This window comes from Neofelis nebulosa, chromosome 13 (genome assembly GCF_028018385.1).
Source record: "Neofelis nebulosa isolate mNeoNeb1 chromosome 13, mNeoNeb1.pri, whole genome shotgun sequence".
Lineage (NCBI taxonomy): Eukaryota > Metazoa > Chordata > Mammalia > Carnivora > Felidae > Neofelis > Neofelis nebulosa.
The window spans coordinates 28,172,810-28,194,390 of NC_080794.1; the positions used below are offsets into that span (position 1 = coordinate 28,172,810).

A 21,581-nucleotide genomic window follows, 5' to 3' on the forward strand; every position below is an offset into this window, starting at 1 on the left:
CAAGGGACTTGCTGGCGCTTCCATGGGTTTGGTTGATGGCCTAGCACAGGGGGCTGCGACTACACAGATGACCAGTCTGGATAATTCTGCCACAATTATCTGAGAAATTCTGACAAAGCCAGAATTAGGGTTTGAGTCCTACAGATAATTATAGCCATGGACAGGGAGACAGAAAATCAGTGAAGAATGGTCCCCTTGACTTTCAGTGTAGTGATTTACCTACCATACCCACTCTGCTTCTAAGTAATGAGTTACTTAATGCCTGTCAAGTAATTTTAAGTCATAAATCACCAAATACAAGGCATCATTAACGTTCATTTGAAATGGCCCAGAGAAATTTTTAGTAGGCAGTATATGAGTCCCCCAGTAGAGCAAAGGCTCCATGTCTGTCCATTTTCCCGCCTTCTTTTAAAAAGAATCAGGTACGGCAAGATGTTTTAGTAACCTCAAATGGCTGGGACCTCTGTTTTTAGAATGAGCTAAGATAGCTGTCCCTAGCAATACCATGTTGAGGGGCAATGTGATCAAATTCTTTATTAATATGTGGATCACAAATGAGTGTAAAAAATAAAGAGCCTGTATGTTACCACCACCCATCCCCCCAGCACTCAACACCTGAGATGAAATGGTCTGTCATCCCAACAGAGGAACAAGGTAACAATTTAGTCAAATGTCATATGGGCACCACTGCAGTGTGTGCAACCTTAAAAAGAAGAAGAAATGAAGCTTATTTGCTTCTAAACTGAATAACGCATAAATATGGAGGCATTTGAAGGAAATGAATTGTTCAAATGAAGGAGGTTTGGGTATATTTGTGATCAGGGGAAAGGAGTGGGACTTGGCTTTCATTTATAAACAAATGTTAAAAAATAGATTCAATATTGTTACTATAACTGGAAATGTCTTGGGCAAATTTATTCCAACTTCCCTGAGAATACCTGATCAATCTCAGACCTGGAAGGAAAATCAAGATAAGATAGGAAGTCGCCATCTGTACTAAGGGCAGAGGAACTTGGGGCCTCTGTGTCCACAAAGGGCACCACATGACCCCTCCCTGGGGGATCTTCTCACAGTTCCCTGCTTCTCTCTCGGCTTTGGCCTCAAGTGCACGACAAATCTGAACCAAGCTACCGACCTTATTGCCTGACAGGAGCTGGCGACCCAGCCCAGAAGACAGGCGACAAACACGAGCCCCATATTTAAGATGTAGCTCAACCTTTGACCACTAGAGGTCTCCTGGAAAGCAATGACCCGTATAACCCGGTTTATCTTCCTTCAAACCAATAGACTTGTTGCACTAAGACTTGGCGAGCCTGCTCTGCTGGAGGCCGCCTTATTAATAACGCCACCCACCCCCACCGCTGACTACGGCGCCAGGCTTGGGAGGGGGAGGGGACTAGGCGGTGACTGACCCTCAAACACTGCTAGTTTTTCCGTCCACGAATCAGTCTGAGGACTCCGGGGCTACCCCCTCGAACCCCACTTCCTAACCAAGCAAGACGGGAGAGAGCCCCTAACTCGAGGTCCCCAGGTGGCAGCACGGAGTCCCACGGACTTCCAATCAGCGATGGACTAGCCAGCGGACCAGTGTGCAGAATCACCTAGCATCAGGTCCACCAACAGGCCAGGATCCACCCTCCCCCGGCTTCGCCCCACTCCTTCCTCCCCGCCCCCCTTCATCTCCTCCCTTTGCCTCCCGATCGTCAAAGTGGCCGGAGTTTAGCCTGTGGAAGGAGATTAGGGAACCATTCACCGTCCCTGTTCTGATCCATACGGTATTTTCTGCAAAAATTAGCTGCTTCTAGCTGGAAGAGGAAAGAAAAAAAGAGGGGGGAGGCGAGGGGGAGCAAGAAAGGAAACAGCCAGGTTGAATTCCCAGTCTTTATCAAGCAATTCGCTCACCAGTGAAAGCAAGCTGCAGTGGCAGATTCGAGCCACATGCGGTAGTGTGTAGCAATTAGTAGATAAAATGCTGACTAAAGTGCTAAAACATGAAGTATTATTGTAGCCAAGGTCAAAAATGCTTCAGTTGTCTTTTACAATTTGGGGGAGGGGGAGGCCCAGAGGTGCGCAGAGAGATTTGAATTTTCGAAATGGTTGCCTTGTTTCTTCAAACTGTACTTTTTTTTTATGATCCTGTTTATTATAGCCCAAGCTGCCTAATTATGTCACTGCTGGTTTTTGCAACTAACTTAATCCTCGTGATCCTTTATGAAACGATTCACAGACACTGAAAAAAAAAAAATGTGGCTACTTACTCCCCCCTCCTTGAGGGGTGAGAATGATTTTTTATTTTTTACCCTTCAAATAAACCAAATAAAACAGAGGGTTGGATTTTTGGGCTAGCAAAGCAGCAGGAATATAGATGTGTAGGTACAGGTTCCTGTGTTTCAGTGTAAGAAAGAGCCCAGAAATAGTGGGTCATATAAACATACACTGCTTTCTTTCCCACTCCTCTTTTATACACATTGAGTCCCAGCTACAAGCTTTTTATAGATAAATAAAGCAGTTGCTTTCATGATTATAACTGTCCTGAATGGATTGTCTTCTTACAACATTCAATCTGTTTATGAGTATTTACTTTACATTAGCCCAAGGACCCTGCACTGCAGGAGTTTGCCTCTATTCCCCTGGGTGTCGGTGTCTCAAGTCTTACATCTGCTCTGTGATTGATGGAGCCTTGAATCCACGTTATTACTCTCTCACAAGCAGAAATCAAACAGGCTATTAACTACATTACTTCAAAGAACTGTTTCAATACAATCTCCTTATCTTAATTGAAACTTTCTTTGTATGGATATTTGCTACACAGATAATTTACAGGTGCCTATCAGCATCATGTTAAAGAGGTAAAATAGAGGATGTTTTTTGGTTTTGGTTTCTTTTTTTTCTTTTCTTTTTTTCTTTTTTTTTTTGTAAACACACACCATTGTGATCTGTGATTTTAAAAGCCATTTACAGGATTGGACCAGAGGCTTGATTTATTAGATTTTATTATTTTCATGGGGGTGGTAGTGGGTGGTGGCTGTAAAAAGAGAGGGAAGATACCCCTGGGATCCAGTTTTGAAATTTAGCATTCATCTGATTACGAGACTGCAGATATTCAAAAATATTCAGACCTAGATCCCTGCAATTGTTAACATCTGAAAAACCTTATCGGGAGTTTACGAGAAGAGAGATTACTCAGCATGCAGCCCTAGTTCAGCTTCTACCTTGAAGAGACATAGAAACAGCGTTTCTAATTAGATGAAGTCCCTTACAGACACTTAAAGACTTACAGCACCAAAACCAGCAGAAGTTGCTTAGATGCTCTAAAGAGTTGTGTATTTTTTAAGAGAGAGATTTAATATACAATCCAGGGATACCCTCAGGCATTCTGTTAAGGTTTCCTGCATAAATGCTGCTGCATTGGTCATACAGGAAACTGACTCAGAGTCGATCTCAAACATGATCTTGTCAAAATACTGCAATTCAAGTTTTTAAATATAGGATGTCTTGAACTGCATGTATATATTCACGCTAACAGCACAGAGACTAACTGAAGCCTTAGGCATCTCTCCTGTATTTAAAAAAAAAGATACGTAAAATACCCTTCAGTCAAGTCCATTCATATGTAAAAAAATGAACAAAATGGGTTATTCTAATCAAACGTCTGCAGTATGCATCATAAAGTTAAAAAGAGAGAGAAAACGCTAGAGAGCTGTAATTTCTCTTTGTAACCCATGTTTATAAAATAGAAAGATCAGATGAAATTTCAAGGAAGATAATTAAAGAGTGATGTGCAAGTCATAATCTGGCTAATGCAAAGATGGGAGACTGCGAATTGTTACATTGTCCTCCTTCATGGTGCAGAGTTGTGATATTACTTTAAATTATTAAAATAGTTTTCATCTTTAAGAATACCGGCTCTCTGGCATGGGCTTTTATTACTTATTGTAATTGGAGGATCTGCCATTTTCTTTCGTTTATCTCTGTGTGTATAGAAACGAGATAGATCTTGCCTTTTATTACTTCCCCATGTTCTGAATCAAAAATGTGGTTTAGATAATGTTAAGTGCCCTAATTCTTACTGCAGCGGACGCAGACGTTATGAAAAGGCATAAAAATACACACAGAGGGTCTTTTCCACCTCAAGTCACTGAATATGAGGCATTTGTGTTCTGCCGGGTGTATTAACTTCAGCCATGTGAATATAATTTTCATTAAAGTAATCCTGTTTCAACTAGATGCTGTGACTAGAGGTGAAACGTTGCGAAAGCGTTAAAAATAGCTTACTAGTAATTTCAACATCCTGTAATTTTATCACAGATCAAGTTTCAACTGTCATACTATACAGACCTTATTCCCCATATAGTACATGTTTACTTTTTTAGCATGCCAGACCCACTTTAGAAAGATTGGTGCCAATATAATAAAATCGGGGAAGGGGGGGCGGGAGGCACTGGAAGGAGTGGGAGGAGAGCGGGGAAGGGGGTGGGGAGCGTGGGGGAAGCGAGTACACCATTTTACATCAACACTGCGAAAATGCAATCTAGCCTGGCGGAGGACGGGCAGCTGGGTCGGAGCGAGCGAGGGCTTTGCAGTCTCTGCCTGTTCCTTGTTCTGTCGCTCTTAAGTTTCTCTGTGTTTGCATAATAGCCGTGCATGCAAACCTCGCAATGCTCCAGGGCTCCAGAACAATAAATATACACATTTAAAACCTTTATTGTCTTACGGTTCATGCCCCCGGTTTTCAACAGCTTAATTTCTGGTTGTATTTAACTAGTTTGCAAATGGATTTTTTCAGTTTCAAACTATTATTGAGGAAGCTCCCCTCCCTTTTTTGGCGGGGGAGGGGATGGGGGTGGGGTAGGAGTCGGTATATTATTCCTGTAGCGCTGGGTTATATAAACACATTATCATTTGAGAGCGCCCTTGGCGTCCATCAGCATTGTAAACACGTACTAGTGTATATACTTCAAAATTAAAGAATGCACACGCAGAACCGGGAGCCTGAATTCATATTCCGAGCAGACTCGCTGCTCGCATTTATTGATTTATCATGCATCGTTTATTGTTCCAGTCCCTAAACGCAGTCGCTGTCCGTTCAATATTGTTTGCAAAATCCTGAGATGTTTGTGCATTGCTCACTTGTCTTTCTGGGTTTTTTTTTCCGCTGAGTATTTTTTTTTTTCTGCGAAGCGAACAAATGCATTAATATTTATATGTTTATATAATCGATAACCCACTTTTCCCTTCCATGTAAATAGGCATCAAAAGATAATTTAACAGATTAGTTCTCGAAAACATGGCAGTGAGGAAGCGTAATTTAACTATCAAACAAATCTACATGTCTAATAACAGCAAATCTGCTAAGGAGCATTAGAAAGAGGAGCAGCGCCCCGGAATCTCTGCAGGAAATGTTCTTTATATTAGACATATACAAGCAGGTCCTGTCAGATGCAAAGCGGAGCTCGCGAGCTCTCGTCTCCTCCAAAAATCTCACTAGACGACACCCCTAGACAAGGGAGATTGGGAAGAGGGAGATCTCATCTTCACACAGTTTTAGGGTGGATTTTATTTTTACAAACCTTCCTATATGTTTTTTGCCTTGATCCATCCTCTTCCCGCCGAGATCGGACAGAACCTTACTTCCGATTATGAATTTGATCATCCCACATTTGGAAGGAAACCTACACAGTTTTGACAGGAGCTGAAAATTGAGTCGTCAGAGAAATATTAGGACATATTTTCGATCATTTTGGTGCCGAAGGGGAGGCAAGAGCTCAGTTTTATATTGAGACATTACGCCAGCTTAAGGCAGAGAATGTTTTTCCCTGCCAGGACCTGATGCAATCCATTCAAGCCAACAAGTTTGGAGAGAATGTTGAGTTCAATCAATTCAGAACGTCGAGATGGAGCCCAACTCACTCCAGGTATTTCGCTCTCCTCCGCTCCTCCGATCCCGGCACCCCCCGGCACCCCCCAGCCCCCCAACTCACCCACACCTCTGCACCCACCCACACCCCCCACAAACTTTTCACCAAACTTTTACCCTCTGCATCCCCCCAAATCATTTTTATTGTTTAAAAAAATCCCTGCACTGATCATACATACATAATGTAATTTTACCGCCTCAGATGGAGAAGTAGGGAGAGGTGGCGGTGGGGGTGCCCGGAGTTTTTTATTTTATTTTTTTTTTATTTTTAAGGGAGGCAGAAAATTTGTGGGCTCTATTATTTTTCCACCCAGCTTTATATCTGTTGGCTCTTCTGTATTAAGAGTGTGGATGTCTGTGTGTAAATGTGTCTGGGAATAGATGTTTGTGCTCTGATGGCTACGTTATTTATTTGGTGCTTTTTTTCCCCTGCAGTGGGTCGGCTCACCGTGTGGCTTGCACGGACCTTACATTTTCTACAAGGCTTTTCAATTCCACCTTGAAGGCAAACCAAGAATTTTGTCCCTTGGCGACTTTTTCTTTGTAAGATGTACGCCAAAGGATCCGATTTGCATAGCGGAGCTCCAGCTGTTGTGGGAAGAGAGGACCAGCCGGCAACTTTTATCCAGCTCTAAACTTTATTTCCTCCCAGAAGACACTCCCCAGGGCAGAAATAGCGACCATGGCGAGGTGGTAAACTTATATCTCCCTCTCTTCTTTCTTTATTATCCCCCCCCCTCCCCTAGTAATGCTTATTACAGGGCAAGCTTGAAAATACTGTATTCACTTCTGCAGGCGAGCAGGATCGACTCCTTTTTTAAAGGGGTAGCGCCACTAGCTGGGGCTCGAGTATTTTGCCATTGTCAGAGTTTGGCTGTCAGCTTTACAAAGAGGATCCAACTGCTGATTTTAGTCAAGATCAAATAACTTGTTCGAGAAGGGTTTTGTTCAAGGATGTGTGTGTGTGTGTGTGTGTGTGTGTGTGTGTGTGTGTGATCGTTCTCTCTCTTGCTACTGCCGCTTGAACATCACATGCTTTTTTATATTTTTTGCCTTTTGAAAATTTTACCTTCGCGTCTGGCTCGGTCGGGGCTGGGTGGATTTCTTTCGGTGGGTTTAGATATTGTTCACTTTTTTTTTTTTTAAAGTAAGTATTTGATATGTTTAAGAGGGCGGAAATTACGAAATGGAGGCAGAGTGAGATCAAAAGCTATTGAGTTGGCAAAGACGTGTTGAATAAAGTGATAAATGACAGGTACTGGAATAATACATTCAAATAACTTGCAGATCTGCCCGGGCGGATTTCAAAGCGGTCGTGTAACCGGCACAAACACGTTAAGCATTAACAACTATCTCTCGCCCCCACCCCCCTCCCCCTCGGACAAGCCATTTGATGTTCTAGTTTTCAATTACTCCACGCAAAGTGGACGTCTTCCAGCGCGATCTTCTGGGATGTGTGGGACCGGGACGGGGGAGGGAAGGGCAGAGGGGTGTGTGCTCGCCCACTGGCCCCGCGGGTCCCGCGGCCTCCGTGCCCAGACGGCGCTCCCGGGAAGGGTGGGGAGGGACCGAGCTTCGCCGGCACGTTTCTGGGCGGCCGCAGGGGCGCTAGCCGCGCTCCCGGGAGGACGCCCGAGGTGAGCTGCTGTCACTGGGCGCCGGGGCGGCCGCCTCCCTTCGGCTCTGTCATTTCATGTGTGACCGCAGTTCTGCGGGCTCCCCTCGTCAGCTGACCGACCTCAGCGCCGCGATACCCACCGGGGGAACTATTTTGGGGAGGCAGTGCCCTCGGTGCGGTGGGGAGGGAGGGCGCGCGGACGCCTGGCAAGGCTTTGTGTTTCCCAAGCGAGAGCAGGGTGCTCAAACTGAGACTTTTGAGGGCAGCTAGCTCTGTGCCAGGCCCTCGAGCTTTCGAGGTAGGTGTAGGATCTTTTTGTTAAATGAATGGTTCCGCGTTTAACTCATCCCGGAGCGTAGAACTGCCTGCCAGTCCTTCCAGAATCCCTTGGTCTGATGGAGTTGATTTTACTTTTGGCATCGCCAGTTCACTCCCTCTCCCAGGCTCGAATTGCCCATCAGTGGTCTATGCCGGTTAATTACTGAGTTCGTCAAAACCTTCGCCCTCGGATCTGCCTCTTCGGAAATAAGCCCCGCCCCCCTCCCCGAATGCCGCCTCCCCCCCCCCCCCCCCACTCCGCCTTCCACCGCCAGCTTGGGGTTTTAAACGTTCTTACTTCCCGACGTCTGCCTGCAATTTTATAAAGGTGTTGTTTGGAAATACTGTGAAAAATCCTGCAACCTACCAACAGGTTGAGCTCTTCCCCCTCCCGAGGTCTAGCTCGGCCCCCTCCCCCGACCCAACTTTCCTGCGCAGCTGTCTTCCTCCCCTCCCCCTCCTGATTTCTTATTATTTGCTTTTCAAATTTATTACTTCAACATGGCCTGTGATCTGGAAAAGGGAAGGATTAAATATCCAGAAAAGAGCTGGTGCCTAATAGACTTCTGACTAAACCCAGAAGGAAATTATTCAGTGTTTTATGAGATATTTTGTGGTCACACACTCTCTCTCTTTTTTTAACTGAAATTGAAATACTTTTAAAGACCCCAAGTTGACCCCACTTGGTCCAGTTTTAATTTCTGTTGGTGTAATTAAATGGTGAATTCTGATTTAAGAATAAAAACAATAACAGCCCAAGGTTGCATCTGTTAGAACTGCTGGTAATGGATAGATATACAGTACTTTTAAACACACGATTTTTAAAAAATTGTTCATTAAGGGGAAATGAAAGTGAGCCGTTGTAATGATCTGTACATTTCGTCACTGCTATATGAGCCATACCTAAGAAAATTAATCTTACCATTTAAAAGTAAACTCTAGGGGGTTTGGGGAGGGAGATGGCTCTATTTATAATCCTCAGCTGCATATACATCGTCTAATATTATGCATGATTTGTTTTTTAATGCTAACACGGCTGGTAATTAGCTGTATGATTATACTTGTATATTTCATTAGGACTTTGGCTGATGTCATTGTGAATTATTCAGCCATATTAAAACAATTTTCAATTGAGATAATGACACGCCTCAAAATTATGCAAATGCAGGCTGCATTGTGCAAAATAATTATGACAAATGTAAAGCAGGTAGAAAGTTTCCCAATGCAGATCGGTTTTCCACCCTGGTGATGTCATTTCCCCCCTGGCCTAAGTTAGTCATTCATTAGCTGAATAGCAGCAGCCGTCTCCTCTGGAGGAGAGCCTACAGAAACCAGCATTTACTGCAGGCACCTAGAGGGGGCAACAGGGTCTTCTCATTAAGAAATTTGCTTTGTTTTCACTTACTCCATTAACTTGTTTATATACAGTGAGATGATTTTTGTTATTGATTTTAAGTAGTGTTGAATGATGCATTTGCCATTTGTAAAGTGTGACCGAACGAGAAAGGTTTCTTGGTGATGTGCACGGTTACTTGGAGAAAATGTTCAGCACATTTAATCAGCCAGTACAGTTTATTTTAAGTAACCAAATGGAGGTTAATAATTTCTTGATTGCGCTGACATCAGCATCCATTTCAAAAGGACAGCCAGGACTCAGTATGCTTTTTTGGTTTAAGAGAACCATTCTGTCTATTTATGATTTCTTGAAATGTAAAGACGTCAGTTCTAAAAGCAGGAAAATTATCATTGTGCGAGATTAGAAATAGCGTCCCTGTGTGGTTTGCTGTGATCTGCAGAGGGCCTTTTTGGGGAATATTTTATTGATCCTTGCAATAACTGGAAGAGGCTGGATAAGGCAGGACTTTGTATGCCATTTTACAGATGGAGACAGAGGCTTAGGGAGATTATGTGGTTTGTCAAAGGTCACCAGAGTAGGACCTAGGTCTTCCTAAATTTTAGGGTTGGTTTATCTTCCCACTGAATCCCACCCCACTTAATGCATCATATTATATTCTAGAAGTATGTACTAATGTGGGCAGGTGCTTGTTCATTTTAGAATCATGACTAGTCAATCAGTTTTGCCAAAGGTCCCTAGATTTTAGGTAGAAGAACCATTCTTATTTTATAAAGTTCAGCTAATTCTAGCTAGTGGTAGCTAACAAGAATAGTTGCATTTTAGTACCATGATTCATCACCATTGACAATTTATTGTTAGTTGTACTGATTATGATAATGACTTGCATACTTACATGCACTGCTGCCTTCCCATACTTCCAGAGCTGGCCTCTGGTGTTGAGGAAGAGCAGTCCAGAGTCATGTCTTTTTTTTTTTTTTTTAATGTTTATTTATTTTTGAGAGAAAGAGCATGAGTGGGGGAGGAGCAGAGAGAGAGGGAGACAAAGAATCCGAAGCAGGCTCCAGGCTCTCAGCCGCCAGCACAGAGCCCAACAAGGGGCTCAAACCCACAAACCGTGAGATCGTGACCTGAGCCGAAGTCGGATGCTTAACCGACTGAGCCACCCGGGCACCCCAGAGTTGTGTCTTGATTCTGCAGCTTATTATTTGTTTGACCTTGAACCGTCATAAACACTCTGAGCCTTAGTTTCTTTAGCAGTGAAATGGGAACAATAATAAGGCTGACTGTCTATGGCTTGTTGTGAATATGTATGGACAAAAGTACTTCATTAACTGTGTAGTCCTTACATAAATAGAAAAGAGTAATGATTATGGTGGACTTTATGCTAGATATTCTTAATTTATAAACGATAAGCAGAATAACTTTTATGTCTGTGTGGAGGTTCCCAGGCCTAATCATGATACTGTCTTAAATTACTATGAAAGTGAATAGCAGGGCCATATACAAGGAGTTAAGTGTCTTTAGTAATTACCCACAATTGCCATTCAGCCAGTATCTCTTCAGAGGAGGAAAATGGCAAAGTAGGCGGGTAATTGGTTCTGTTACTGGGTAACTTCTGATTACATTCATTTTCAAAGTGCCAAGCGCTTAATCTATTGGCAATATACCCCCTTAAAATAGGTGGATGTGCAAGCTTGTATTCCAGCCTGACCATGGGCTAGATTCTACAAGAAGCTTTACTGGTCACCTGCAACTGTGAGTGTGGATGAGTAAGCCAATTCTGTCAGGAAGTCAGGATCTAGCACATCTGGGCATTACAGAGGCTAGCATGTAGTCAGGATTTCTAAAAGTGCTTACCTCATTAAAACTTGTCAAAATTTCATATTCCAAAATGCCTGTTGAAATTAACTCAATTAGAATCTCTGGAATTGGGGTCAAGGATCCTGCATTTTGAACAGTCTTGCTAAATTTAGCTGTGTGATCTTGGGCAAGTTTTAAACTCTCTGTTCCTCAATTTTCTCATCTATAAAATGGAAACATAGTGCCTATTTCTGAGGATTATTTTAGAGATTAAATGAGTTAATACATATAAAGTATTTACAGTTGGCACATGGAATCTTCAGTAATGGGTGACTCATTATTATTATCATTAACATTCGTATTACTGTTCTCCTTGAAGTTTGAGACGACTGCCATAGACCTTCCTAAAGAAAGGTTTTCTCTCTGAGAAGACGGCACGTAGGTTAGTTTACTAGTACAGATAGCCAATACAGGTCTCCCCAAATCAGGTTGGCTTTCATCCATGTGATGGGTTTAGCTATGTCACCAAGATAAAAAGCTCCTTGAAGATTTACATGTTAGTATTGAGGTATGCTGTCTGTCATCTGGATCAGCAGGATTTGTTTCAAAGATTGCCTGATTGTATCATATCTCAGGTTGGTCAGACACATTCTGAAGTCCAGGAGGGGCTGGATGGCTACTCAGTCTCAGGTCTGTACCCATGAGCTGGCTTTTAAAAATTTCTGACACCTCTTCAGTGACCTCACTGGCCTTGGACAATTTCTTTAACTTTTCCGAGCCTTAGTTTCTCCATCTGTAAAATGGACTTAATGATCTCTACTTTGCCAAGAGAATTAGAAATAATAATGAGAAAGGCCTGCTAACTAACATAGTACTTAATACACAAGAGCTCAGCAAAGGATAGATGCAGTTATATTAGTTATTATTATTTTTAGAAATGATTGTAAACTATGAGAAGGAGTAACTTAAGTGGCTGGCCCTTTAGAACTAGGGTGAGAACTAATGAATTATATGGAGAGAATTTATTGGACTGTGACAAGTATCAGCGAACTAAGGCTGGAGGGCCAAGTCTGAACCACTGTCTGTTTTTGTAAATAAAGTTTTATTGGAACATAGTCAAACTCATTTGTTTACGCATTGTTTATAGCTGCTCTCAGGTTCCAGTGGCAGAGTCAAGTAATTGTGACAGTGACCATATGGCCCGCACAGTGGAAATTATTTACTATTTGGCCCTTTACAAAAATGTCTGCTGACCCCTGGCCTGTGGAGTTCATCTGAAATAGGGAATGTGATTGTGTACTTTTTTCTCCTTCTTACTTGGGTTGGAGCAAGATCCAGTAAATATTAAGAAATAATTTAACATTAATATGTCAAAAATATTTACATAAACAAATCTCTGTTTTAGCATTGAGTCTAATGATGTTAAAAGTTGAGAATCAGTAGAATGTATACTGAGTTATATTTCGTATGGTTAAGATCCTAACTCCAGCAAATGTTGGTATCATCGGTCTTGAGTTAATCAAAAACTACTTGTTGAATGCTGACCATGTACTTAGAGCTCTGCTAGGTGCAGAGATGGTTGCAAACAGTTCGTGGTGTGACCCTGTTTCTCAAGAAGCTTATCAATCTTGGTAGAGAGATGAGATCAACACGTTTTTAAAAAGGTAAAAACAGCAAAAGACATTCTATAACCCGGAGAATTGTGTTGACAGTAAATGCAACATGTGGTCAAGGGAAGGCTCGCTATCTGCATGATTTTGGAACAAGAATTTATTCAGTTCCTCAGATGCTGATTGAAAGTTTACTATGTGCTGAACAACGGGATACAGAGATGAAGGAGAATGGCCTCAGCCCTGAAAGAGCTCATAGTTTACCCTCTTGGACAGACATGGGTCACAGAAAAGCTGTCAGACTCTTTCTGTGCTTCTTAGTTAAAGTGGAGATTAACTAAAGTCACTATTTATAGCCTTTCATGATCTTTCTGGAAACTAGAAAGTATTGTCTTTATCTTCGAAGTCTCATTCACTCAGTGCTTATTTATAGAGCACCTACTTTGTGCCAGAGCCTGTTCTAGGCCCTGGGGATACAGCCGTGAACAAGATAGGCGAGAATCCCTGCCCTCAGGGTTCTTACGGGGCCTTGGTAGGTTTGAGCCTCCCCTGTACTTTGCACGTGTATGTTCTGTGATGCTTATCTGTGTTCTTTCCCTTTGCCTCTCACTCCCGCCCCCCTCCCCACCCCAGGGTGGTTCTCAGGAACTGAGGGTTGGGCCTTACTCACCTCTGGGTCCCCACACCTTATTCAGCGCTATTCACTAAGTATTTATTGAATAACTGAATGATATAAGTCATTTAAAATGTCCTTTCCCACCACCTGCTTTCTTTAAGCTTGGCCCAGCGTCTTCTGGCAGAGGACCCACTGTCGGCCATTCACATGTAGGCCAGCTGCAGCACCCCATCTCACACTTTTTATTTCTCTTCTAAAATCCACCGTTGTCTTGCACCGAGGATGTGAAACAGCGTACAGGATTTTCTTGAGGCGTACTCACCAAAGAAATCGGTGCCTATTTGGGACTGGATGATGAGGCTAAGAGCCAGCATCTCTATCCATTTGAATACTTTTCCAACCTTCGGCCCTCAGCCCATAAAAAGTCAGGGCTGTGGGGCGGCACTCTGAGCAAAGAGTGGACTTGAGGGGAACAGTCCCTCCTCACCTGAGTGTGGTTGCAGCTACTTCCAGCCAGCATGTTTTTCAGACTGATGGTCTTAACTAGGCCAGTGTTTGATGGTGAGTCAAAATTGTAAGCAATTAAAACCTCCCTTGACATTTAGAGTGTCAGGCACATACTAAGGAAATGTTATTTTTATGAAGTACACGAGTCCATACATGTAAATACTTGGTTATTAATTATGAATCAAGCATACCATTGTTCGTAGCGGCATCTAGTGATACATGATGCAAGCCCATTTATCAAAGTCTGGTTTTAACCGATATCCAGAATATAATTGCTCAAATCAAATGTATTTGCGTGTCATTTATTATAGCCAGGGTAGTTGGATGTTTGCCATCTTCCACTCAGAATAATATTGTAGCCTGTGATTACCCTTTGGTTTGGCTTTTAAAGAAATTTCAAACAAATTTATCGGTTGTTGGATGAAGGATTCATTGGCTTCTCAGAGAGGTGGTTGTGGGTTTCCTGCATTTCTCGAAAAATTTGCTCCCATGCCCTTGCACAGGCACGGATGGCTTTTTCCAGCCACACCGTGATCTTTCCCGGCCCGCTGGAGATTAGAACCCGGACCTTGGCCTTCAGAAGCACGGATCACATCCTGGCCTGTGAGCATCCGTATCCACAACACATTTCAAGCATGCAGATGATGATTATTACTGAAAGGGTGCTTTAGAATCATGCTAATGGCATCAATCTGTAGCACACATGCCTAAATTAATTCTGCTTTTAAAATCAGATGCACTGTTAGCAGCGTCAAAGATGGATATTTGACATTTATCACACAGACGAGGACGTGTGGTTTAATTACATGAATTTTCTATAGAATCTCTGTGGCTGTATAAATAGATGCACGGTAGTGTATGTCCTTACCCACGTGACCATCAAGTTCACAGCCCTGTCTCCATTCTTGGCCCACGGTGAGGAAAATGGAGGAGAGGCCATGTGTTACTAGTCAAGCTAGTGGCCCCACGGACATCTTTCCCCCCACCTTACCTTTCCTTTTTCGTGACTCGGAGCACACCCAGGCTGTGGAACACCCCCCCTCCTCCCCAGCATTGAGTTCCAAGCCTGATCAGTGGCACTAAACATTAAACTCTTGTCTTTGAGAATAATAGGCTTTGCTTTCTACACCCTCAAGCATGTTGAGCTACTGTGCAGGCTGGAAAATAAAAATGTTCTAATTGTGTCTTTTAAATAAGCATAGGAGTGAATTAATTAGACCATATTTTGTCTTTAGTTGCTTAGTTACACAATAGTATTCCTGAGCACGAGAAGATAAATTGGTTCTTTTTGTGCTGCCTGTCCCTTAATCATAATTACTGTATTGCTTAGGAGAGTAAAGCATACATAGATTTTGAATTTTTTATTAATAGTCAAAAATATGCATATGATATATAAAGTATATGCTGTTCAACCTGTTTTATATGCTTTTATGTGGGAAGAAGTTTTATTGTGGTGGTAACATTTGCATTAGTTGCTCAAAGATGTAGTTCTGGGAAATACATAATTGAAATGTTTTTGAATTGCTTTTTCTGGCCTTTTCAATCTTATTCAAAATAATAGTGCCTCCAGTCTTGGAGCAGTCATTCTCATTTGATTTAACATCTTTCTTTGCACTGCATGTGTGGTGCCCAGCTTTAACCCTGCAGAGCCTACACGAGGCTGTGATTCATAGGCTTCAGATGTCGCGCCTTACGTTTTGGGGCTTACGCTGTCAGGGGTCGGAGGCAGCGGGGCTGTGGAGCACCCGCATCCTGCCGCCATGAAATGCCCCTTGCTCTTGGCACACCTCCACGTTCCTTGCAGCAAGCCCCAGGGTTAGAGATCGTAGGTGTGTGTTGTAGCTTGGGCTGGGCAACACTCTGTGCTTGCCTTCTGGGGTCTTGGAAAATGGGATGTTGCTACTGGAACTTGGGTGTCTGGTCCCCTACCCCCACCCGCCACCAGGGAGGCAGCAGGAGTTGGACAGCTTGATATAGTTATTGAACAATGGGAGAGTCTGGCTTAAGACCCAAGATGCATGCTGGGTAAATGTATGTGAAAATTGACCCCATTGTTCTGCTGTATTTGAAAAGCAAGTAAATTATTTACAGATATTTGCTAATTAAAGCCCATGTTGTTTTACCAGCACAAAAGAACACAGTATAACTGGAGACAAAGAACTAAGTGCAAATAATTTAAATTTGCTAATTCTGTGTATTCTTAAGGGAGGAATATGTTTTAAAAATATGTACATGTACATATACATATTCATTGAAGTGTGTATGTACATACGGATATGGATGTGTGGGTTTTGTTTTGTTTTTACCCCCACATGGGAAGTCTTCCATGCTACAGAGATAACACGCCAAGTTATCACCAGTTCCTTGTCCCTGGGCCTGCCCCAAGCCCCCTGTGGAACATGGAGTTGGAAATCATTTTGACAGAATGCTGTTTTCCCTTTAGTCCAAGCTTTGCTCACCATCATTTGGTTCGAGCTCAGCTTAGAGTACCACTGGACAAAAACAAACTATCCAGATAGTATGCCAGCGAATAAAAATGTTCTTCCTCATTGCCTTCTTCTCTGACTTTCCCCAACAACAGACCCAGGTGACTTTCCCCAACAACAGACTCAGGTTTAGATGTTTTTCCTCCATGACCACCCAGCTTTGGGGACATTCTGGTTGGAAATTTGCATTGTAGAATGAAGACCTCTGACATGGGGTGAAGGGTTCAGAGGTGGAGAAGGTTGCTAAGAACATTCTCAGATTCTCAAGAGTCCTTCTGGCTGGAACGTTGGCAGATCCATAGGTGCGCTGGTCTCTCTGGATCTGCCATCTGCACAGACATGTTTGGTTTTAGGCGTGACTGGCTGGACGTCCCTTGTCTTTGTTGATAAAGAGGATCAGGAAGACTTTCCATGGTCATCTAAGAAAAAGGCTCATGTCTGATTTGTCATGGACATCTTATCGACTTGCAGAACGTTCAAGAGAGCAAGTCTAGCCCCCTTTATTCAATGGACACAGAAAGGCCCAGGAAAATCTTGGCCACATGCTCAGAGTTCGTGAGTGACAAGCAGAACTAGAAGCCTGCGCCCTCAGGCACAGCAGGTCTCCTGCTTTGAGGAAGGACTGCTCTCTTAAGGTTGTACTCTGAGGAAAGTAGGCAAGAGTTTCCCATGGGTGTATTCAGGGCAGGTCATTTGAGCAGCCTGTCTTATACCAGGAGATGATGCCTCTGTGGTATATCACTCATAAAATCACTAATGACAGTATGGACTTTAACGCCAAGATACTTACCCAAGGGTCAGTGATGACACAGAAACTAGGCTGGATATTCACACTGCCCTCTAGACCTTACCTTCATTTCCTCATTCTTTCCTGAATTTAGGAGGGCCCTCTGATGGTAACATTTATACTGGCTTAAGAAAAGCTTTGCCAAGATGGCACTCTTGGTGATAAATGGAATTGGCATTCCTGCTACATCTGATATTCATGGATGATTTCTTTCATTCAGAAATGTTTATTGCATGCCTACTATGTGTCGTGTCTCTACAATGGGGATATGAGAGTTGACTAATACACAGATATAGATTTCTGTTCTCATAGACCTTACTCATTCTCTCATAGTAAGGAGGGGAAAACAACCTGAGTTTTCCAAAATGGAGGAAACCCATCTCCATCATCTTAGAACCCTATTCATACATTTTCTCGTAAAGGTTTCTCTTCTGCACATTCCAGAGAAATAGATTTCTGTTCTCATAGAGTTTACTCATTCTTTCATAGTAAGGAGGGAAAAGCAACTTGATTGAGGTTTCCGAAATGGAGGAAACCCATCTCCATCATCTTAAAACTCTATTCATACATTTTCTCCTAAATATTTCTCTTCTGCACATTCCAGAGAAAATGCCCCAACTTACTGTTTTTCAAAACCATCTGCAAAAATTTTACCCATGGTGTTTTCAATGAAGTTACATTTTCTGTTTATCAACTAGCTATTAGTGTCAGGCATTGCATATATCTTGGTATGTAAATTAAATGCTCATTTAATTCTCAAAGAAATTCTCTAAGGTTGGTTGTATTGTAGCATTTCATACTTTATAGATGAGGCAACTGAGGCCAGGGAGGTTAAGTGACTTGCCTAGGGTCACATACAATTAAGACTCAGAGCCAGGATTGAAACCTGGATGTCCTCGATTCTACCAGGACTCTGACCTTCGTGTCCCCTATCACTTTAGAATATATTGAGGGACTAATATTGGGACTTTCTTCATATACTGACCTATTCTCCAATTAGGCCTTCATGAACTTGTTTATTTTAGTCCTTCATTTATTTGTTCAGTATAAAACTCTTGAAAGCTTCTATCCTGCTCTCTAGGAACGTGCAAATTGGCAGTTGACTGATACACAGATGACTCATAATAATACTGTGCACTCGAGGAATAAAATGTTTAAAAGGGCTCCTTAAATCCCATGCCCCCCAAGGCAGGCATGTGGTGCCTCTTGCACATTTCACAGGAGAGGAGACTCAGGCTCCGTCCCTCCAGAGTGCCTTCTGCGTGCAGGCCAGCACAGGTCCTGGCGGGACAGAGGTGGGAAAGAAACCAGGCAGATCCTGCCTTCGCGGAGCTTCCTGTCAGGTGGGGAGTACGTAATCAATCAAATAATCACAAGTCATGGGTGATTGTGTGGCAAGGTCAGTGTGATGAAGTGAAAATATATGGACCTGTGACAGGGGTGCTGATGTTGTTGGGAAGCTGTATGAAGGCATTTTGGAAAAAATAACATTTGAACTCAGGTCTAGAGAGATTCTGATGAAGATTGGGAAGAGGTTTCTTGCCACGATGTGTAGAGTCCCTGCAGGATGATTTCTGGGCTGAGCCTAATCTTGGTGAATCCAGTAAACAGATTAGAGATGGCCACTGATGCCCACTGGAGGCACCTATTTTTCTATTCTAGATATCAGTGAGACACCTACCTAGCATCTTCAGAGCTGATTTACACTGGCTAGCTGTGGGGGTATCGAAAACAGGGGTCAACAAACTAAGGTCAATCTGGTCAGCTCCCTGTTTTGTGAATAAAGTTTTATTGGCACACAGCCACACCCAGTTGTTTGCAAATCGTCTCTGGCAGCTTTCATATTGTAGTGACAGAATTCAGCAGTTGTGATAGAGACCATGTGATGCACAGAGCCGAACATACTTACTATCTGGCCCTTTTGCAGAAAATGTTTGCCTGACCCCTGGTCTAAATATATATATATATATATATATATATATATATATATATATATATACATATGTATATATGTATATATATATATTTAATGTTTTTATTTATTTTTGAGAGTGAGTGCAAGCAGGGGAGGGAGGGAGAGAGGGAGACAGAGGATCTGAAGCAGGTTCTGTGCTGACAGCAGCGAACCCAATATAGGGCTCGAACTCACGACCGCAAGATGATGACCTGAGCCTAAGTCAGAGGCTCAACTGACAGGGCCACTCAAGTGCCCCTAAAATGATATTAGTAAAGGTAATAGTAAACTGTATGGTTATGGTTTCATATGTGACCTTTTATTTACTTCTTACGATGATAATGCTATGAGGTAGAATGTAATGTCATCTCCATTTTCCAGAAGGGCAAACTGAGAGGTTAGGTGATTTGTGGAGGTTTCTAAATTCCTTCAACAGGTAAGTTCCCAGAATGGGAACTTGAGGTGTCTTGATTCCAAAACACAGATGGCAAAAACGGCATGGCATCCTGCTGACAAGTGGAGGAACTGTATTAGAAACTAACTAGTAACACAGGCAGTCTTAGAAAAAGGGTGTAGAATTCATTGAGGCATCCTCCAGTGAAGTAAAAGTCCATCTTTCAAGGCCCTGTTCAAAAGCTACCTCCTCCATGATGTCTTCCACTGTGTAGAGGAGAAAGGGACCTAGAGCTCATGCACCTGTGTAAGTGCCCACCAGGCCAGGCAGGTAAGATGAGGTGGAATGAGCCAGGTCTGGGAGAAAATATCGTGCTTGAGGGAAGCAGGGAGCACGTGGCTCCTTTGAATCGTGCCTCTCTCATCCTGCCGATCACTGCTGGGCAGGAATGTCATTTCATATTGCCAGATCTCTCCATTTTTCAAGAGAAGTGTCAGAAATCCAGATTTTCATGTAAGTTTAGTTGGCGGTTTGGTCCAACTTTCAAAAACACTGTGGGCCAAACAAAACATGTCTTCAGTCTAGACGTGTCCCCCGTTTCCCAGACTGCCACCTTGCACTCTCTAGAGCAAAGCTTTGGATTGTTACAGTTTTTAAACTTTTCTTGTATTTGGTCCATTTTCTGTAAATAAAGCAAAAGGAACCTACTGGTCCTAAAGGGGCAGCAAAGGAAAGATGAGGGGAAAGCCAGTAGACCAAGTCCTCACCAATCTCTCTAGCCAGAGTTCCAGGGTCTGGAGGGACGGAAGGACTGGTTGTGCCAGGACACCAGGGCTCTGTGTTGGCACCCATAGTAAGTCCTAAGGGTGCAGGCACTGGCTGTGAAAAGAAGTGTGTGTGACTGGGAGCATGGCCACCAGTAGCCATGCTGAAAGTACCCCAGAGAAGGGAAGCTTGTGAGCAGGACCTTGAAAATAACGAAAGCTTTCACAGAAAGAGATTTTTGAGGAGTGAGGGGGACAGAAGGGGACATCCTTGGCAGAAAAAGCTGTAGGCAGGTAGGAAGGGAGGACATAACAATATCAGATATGGTCTGAGCTGGGCAAGAGGGCAGGGGTTTAGTGGAAAATAAGATAGACTGAGGCCAGACTTCAGGGGGTCTAGCAGGTCAGACTTGACTGGAATCTGAAGGCAGTTCTGATTAATAATTTCACATGTGCATTTGCTTTTTCTGGTTAGAATATAAACTCATAGTCTGGAAGCGTGAGAGAACCAAATGTGAATACTTACTTTGCCAGTTAGGCGCTGGGTGTCATCCGCTTAGTTAATCTCTCTGGGTCTCTGTTTCTTTATCTGTAAAATGGGTTCAACTTGCTGGACTGTGAATCTCAAATGAAATTTATGTGGGCACAGAGCACCAAACCATGGCCTGGCTTCTCCTAGGCCTTTCGCAGATGCTAGCTATCGACCCCACCCTTGCTGGCCAAGGGCCAAATCCTAACATTATTGTCTCAGTGAAGACTGTCATGGTGCTAGATTGTTAATAGCTTATTAATAGGTAACTTATTGGTTGAGCCGTTGGATGACTAACTATTGTATGAAAATGATAATTGAAAAAACTGTCAATTTGCATAGAGTTAAACTTCCTGGATTCCCATCTATCCTGAGACTTTTCTGTTTCGGTGCAGAGTTTTTGATCCATGTTTGAGGTTTCCAGTCAGATCTCCATTCTGTTCTGTACCATTTAGGTCTTAAAGGACCTTGAGGGGGCATCTATTCCATCAGCCACAACAAAATAGGATGAGGTGGGAGAGTGATGGTGTCAAGAGACAAAATCTGCGTTCTAGATGTTCCATACTGGTACGCCAACGGAAGTTCAAACCTGCTGCTTCTCAGGTTCCTCCCCCTCCACAATGCCACCTCCAGAAGACTAGTGTTGATCTACTGAATGTGCACAACTTTGAATTTATTTTAAGTACTCTCACTTTCCCTTCATTAAAAAAACAAAAAGCCTCTCCTATTTCCCATTCTTAACCACCTCCCTCCCAATTTAAAAATGTGTTTCACCTCCTAGATGCCTCCTCTCCCTCCTCCTCCTGTGGTGGTGGTGATAGCAAGTGTATTCTCACACACATCTTTAAAATGTGCAAGGCAAGGTTCTGTTAAAAAGCAAAAACACATCAGCAAAAGGATGCGAAGGGAAGGGAAGGGAAGGGG

The 21,581-nt window shown here is 42.9% G+C and overlaps 1 protein-coding gene across 1 annotated transcript in view; it reads left to right on the forward strand.

Moving 5' to 3' along the window:
- The first annotated feature begins 5,509 nt into the window (after positions 1–5,509).
- The window catches only part of ARID5B (AT-rich interaction domain 5B), a 179,928-nt gene continuing 163,856 nt past the window's right edge, over positions 5,510–21,581 (forward strand). Inside the window, exons 1-2 of the mRNA XM_058696443.1 lie at positions 5,510–5,915; positions 6,353–6,607. Coding sequence (XP_058552426.1) covers positions 5,895–5,915; positions 6,353–6,607 — 276 coding nt within the window. The 5' untranslated portion in view covers positions 5,510–5,894. The remainder of the gene's footprint in view (positions 5,916–6,352; positions 6,608–21,581) is intronic.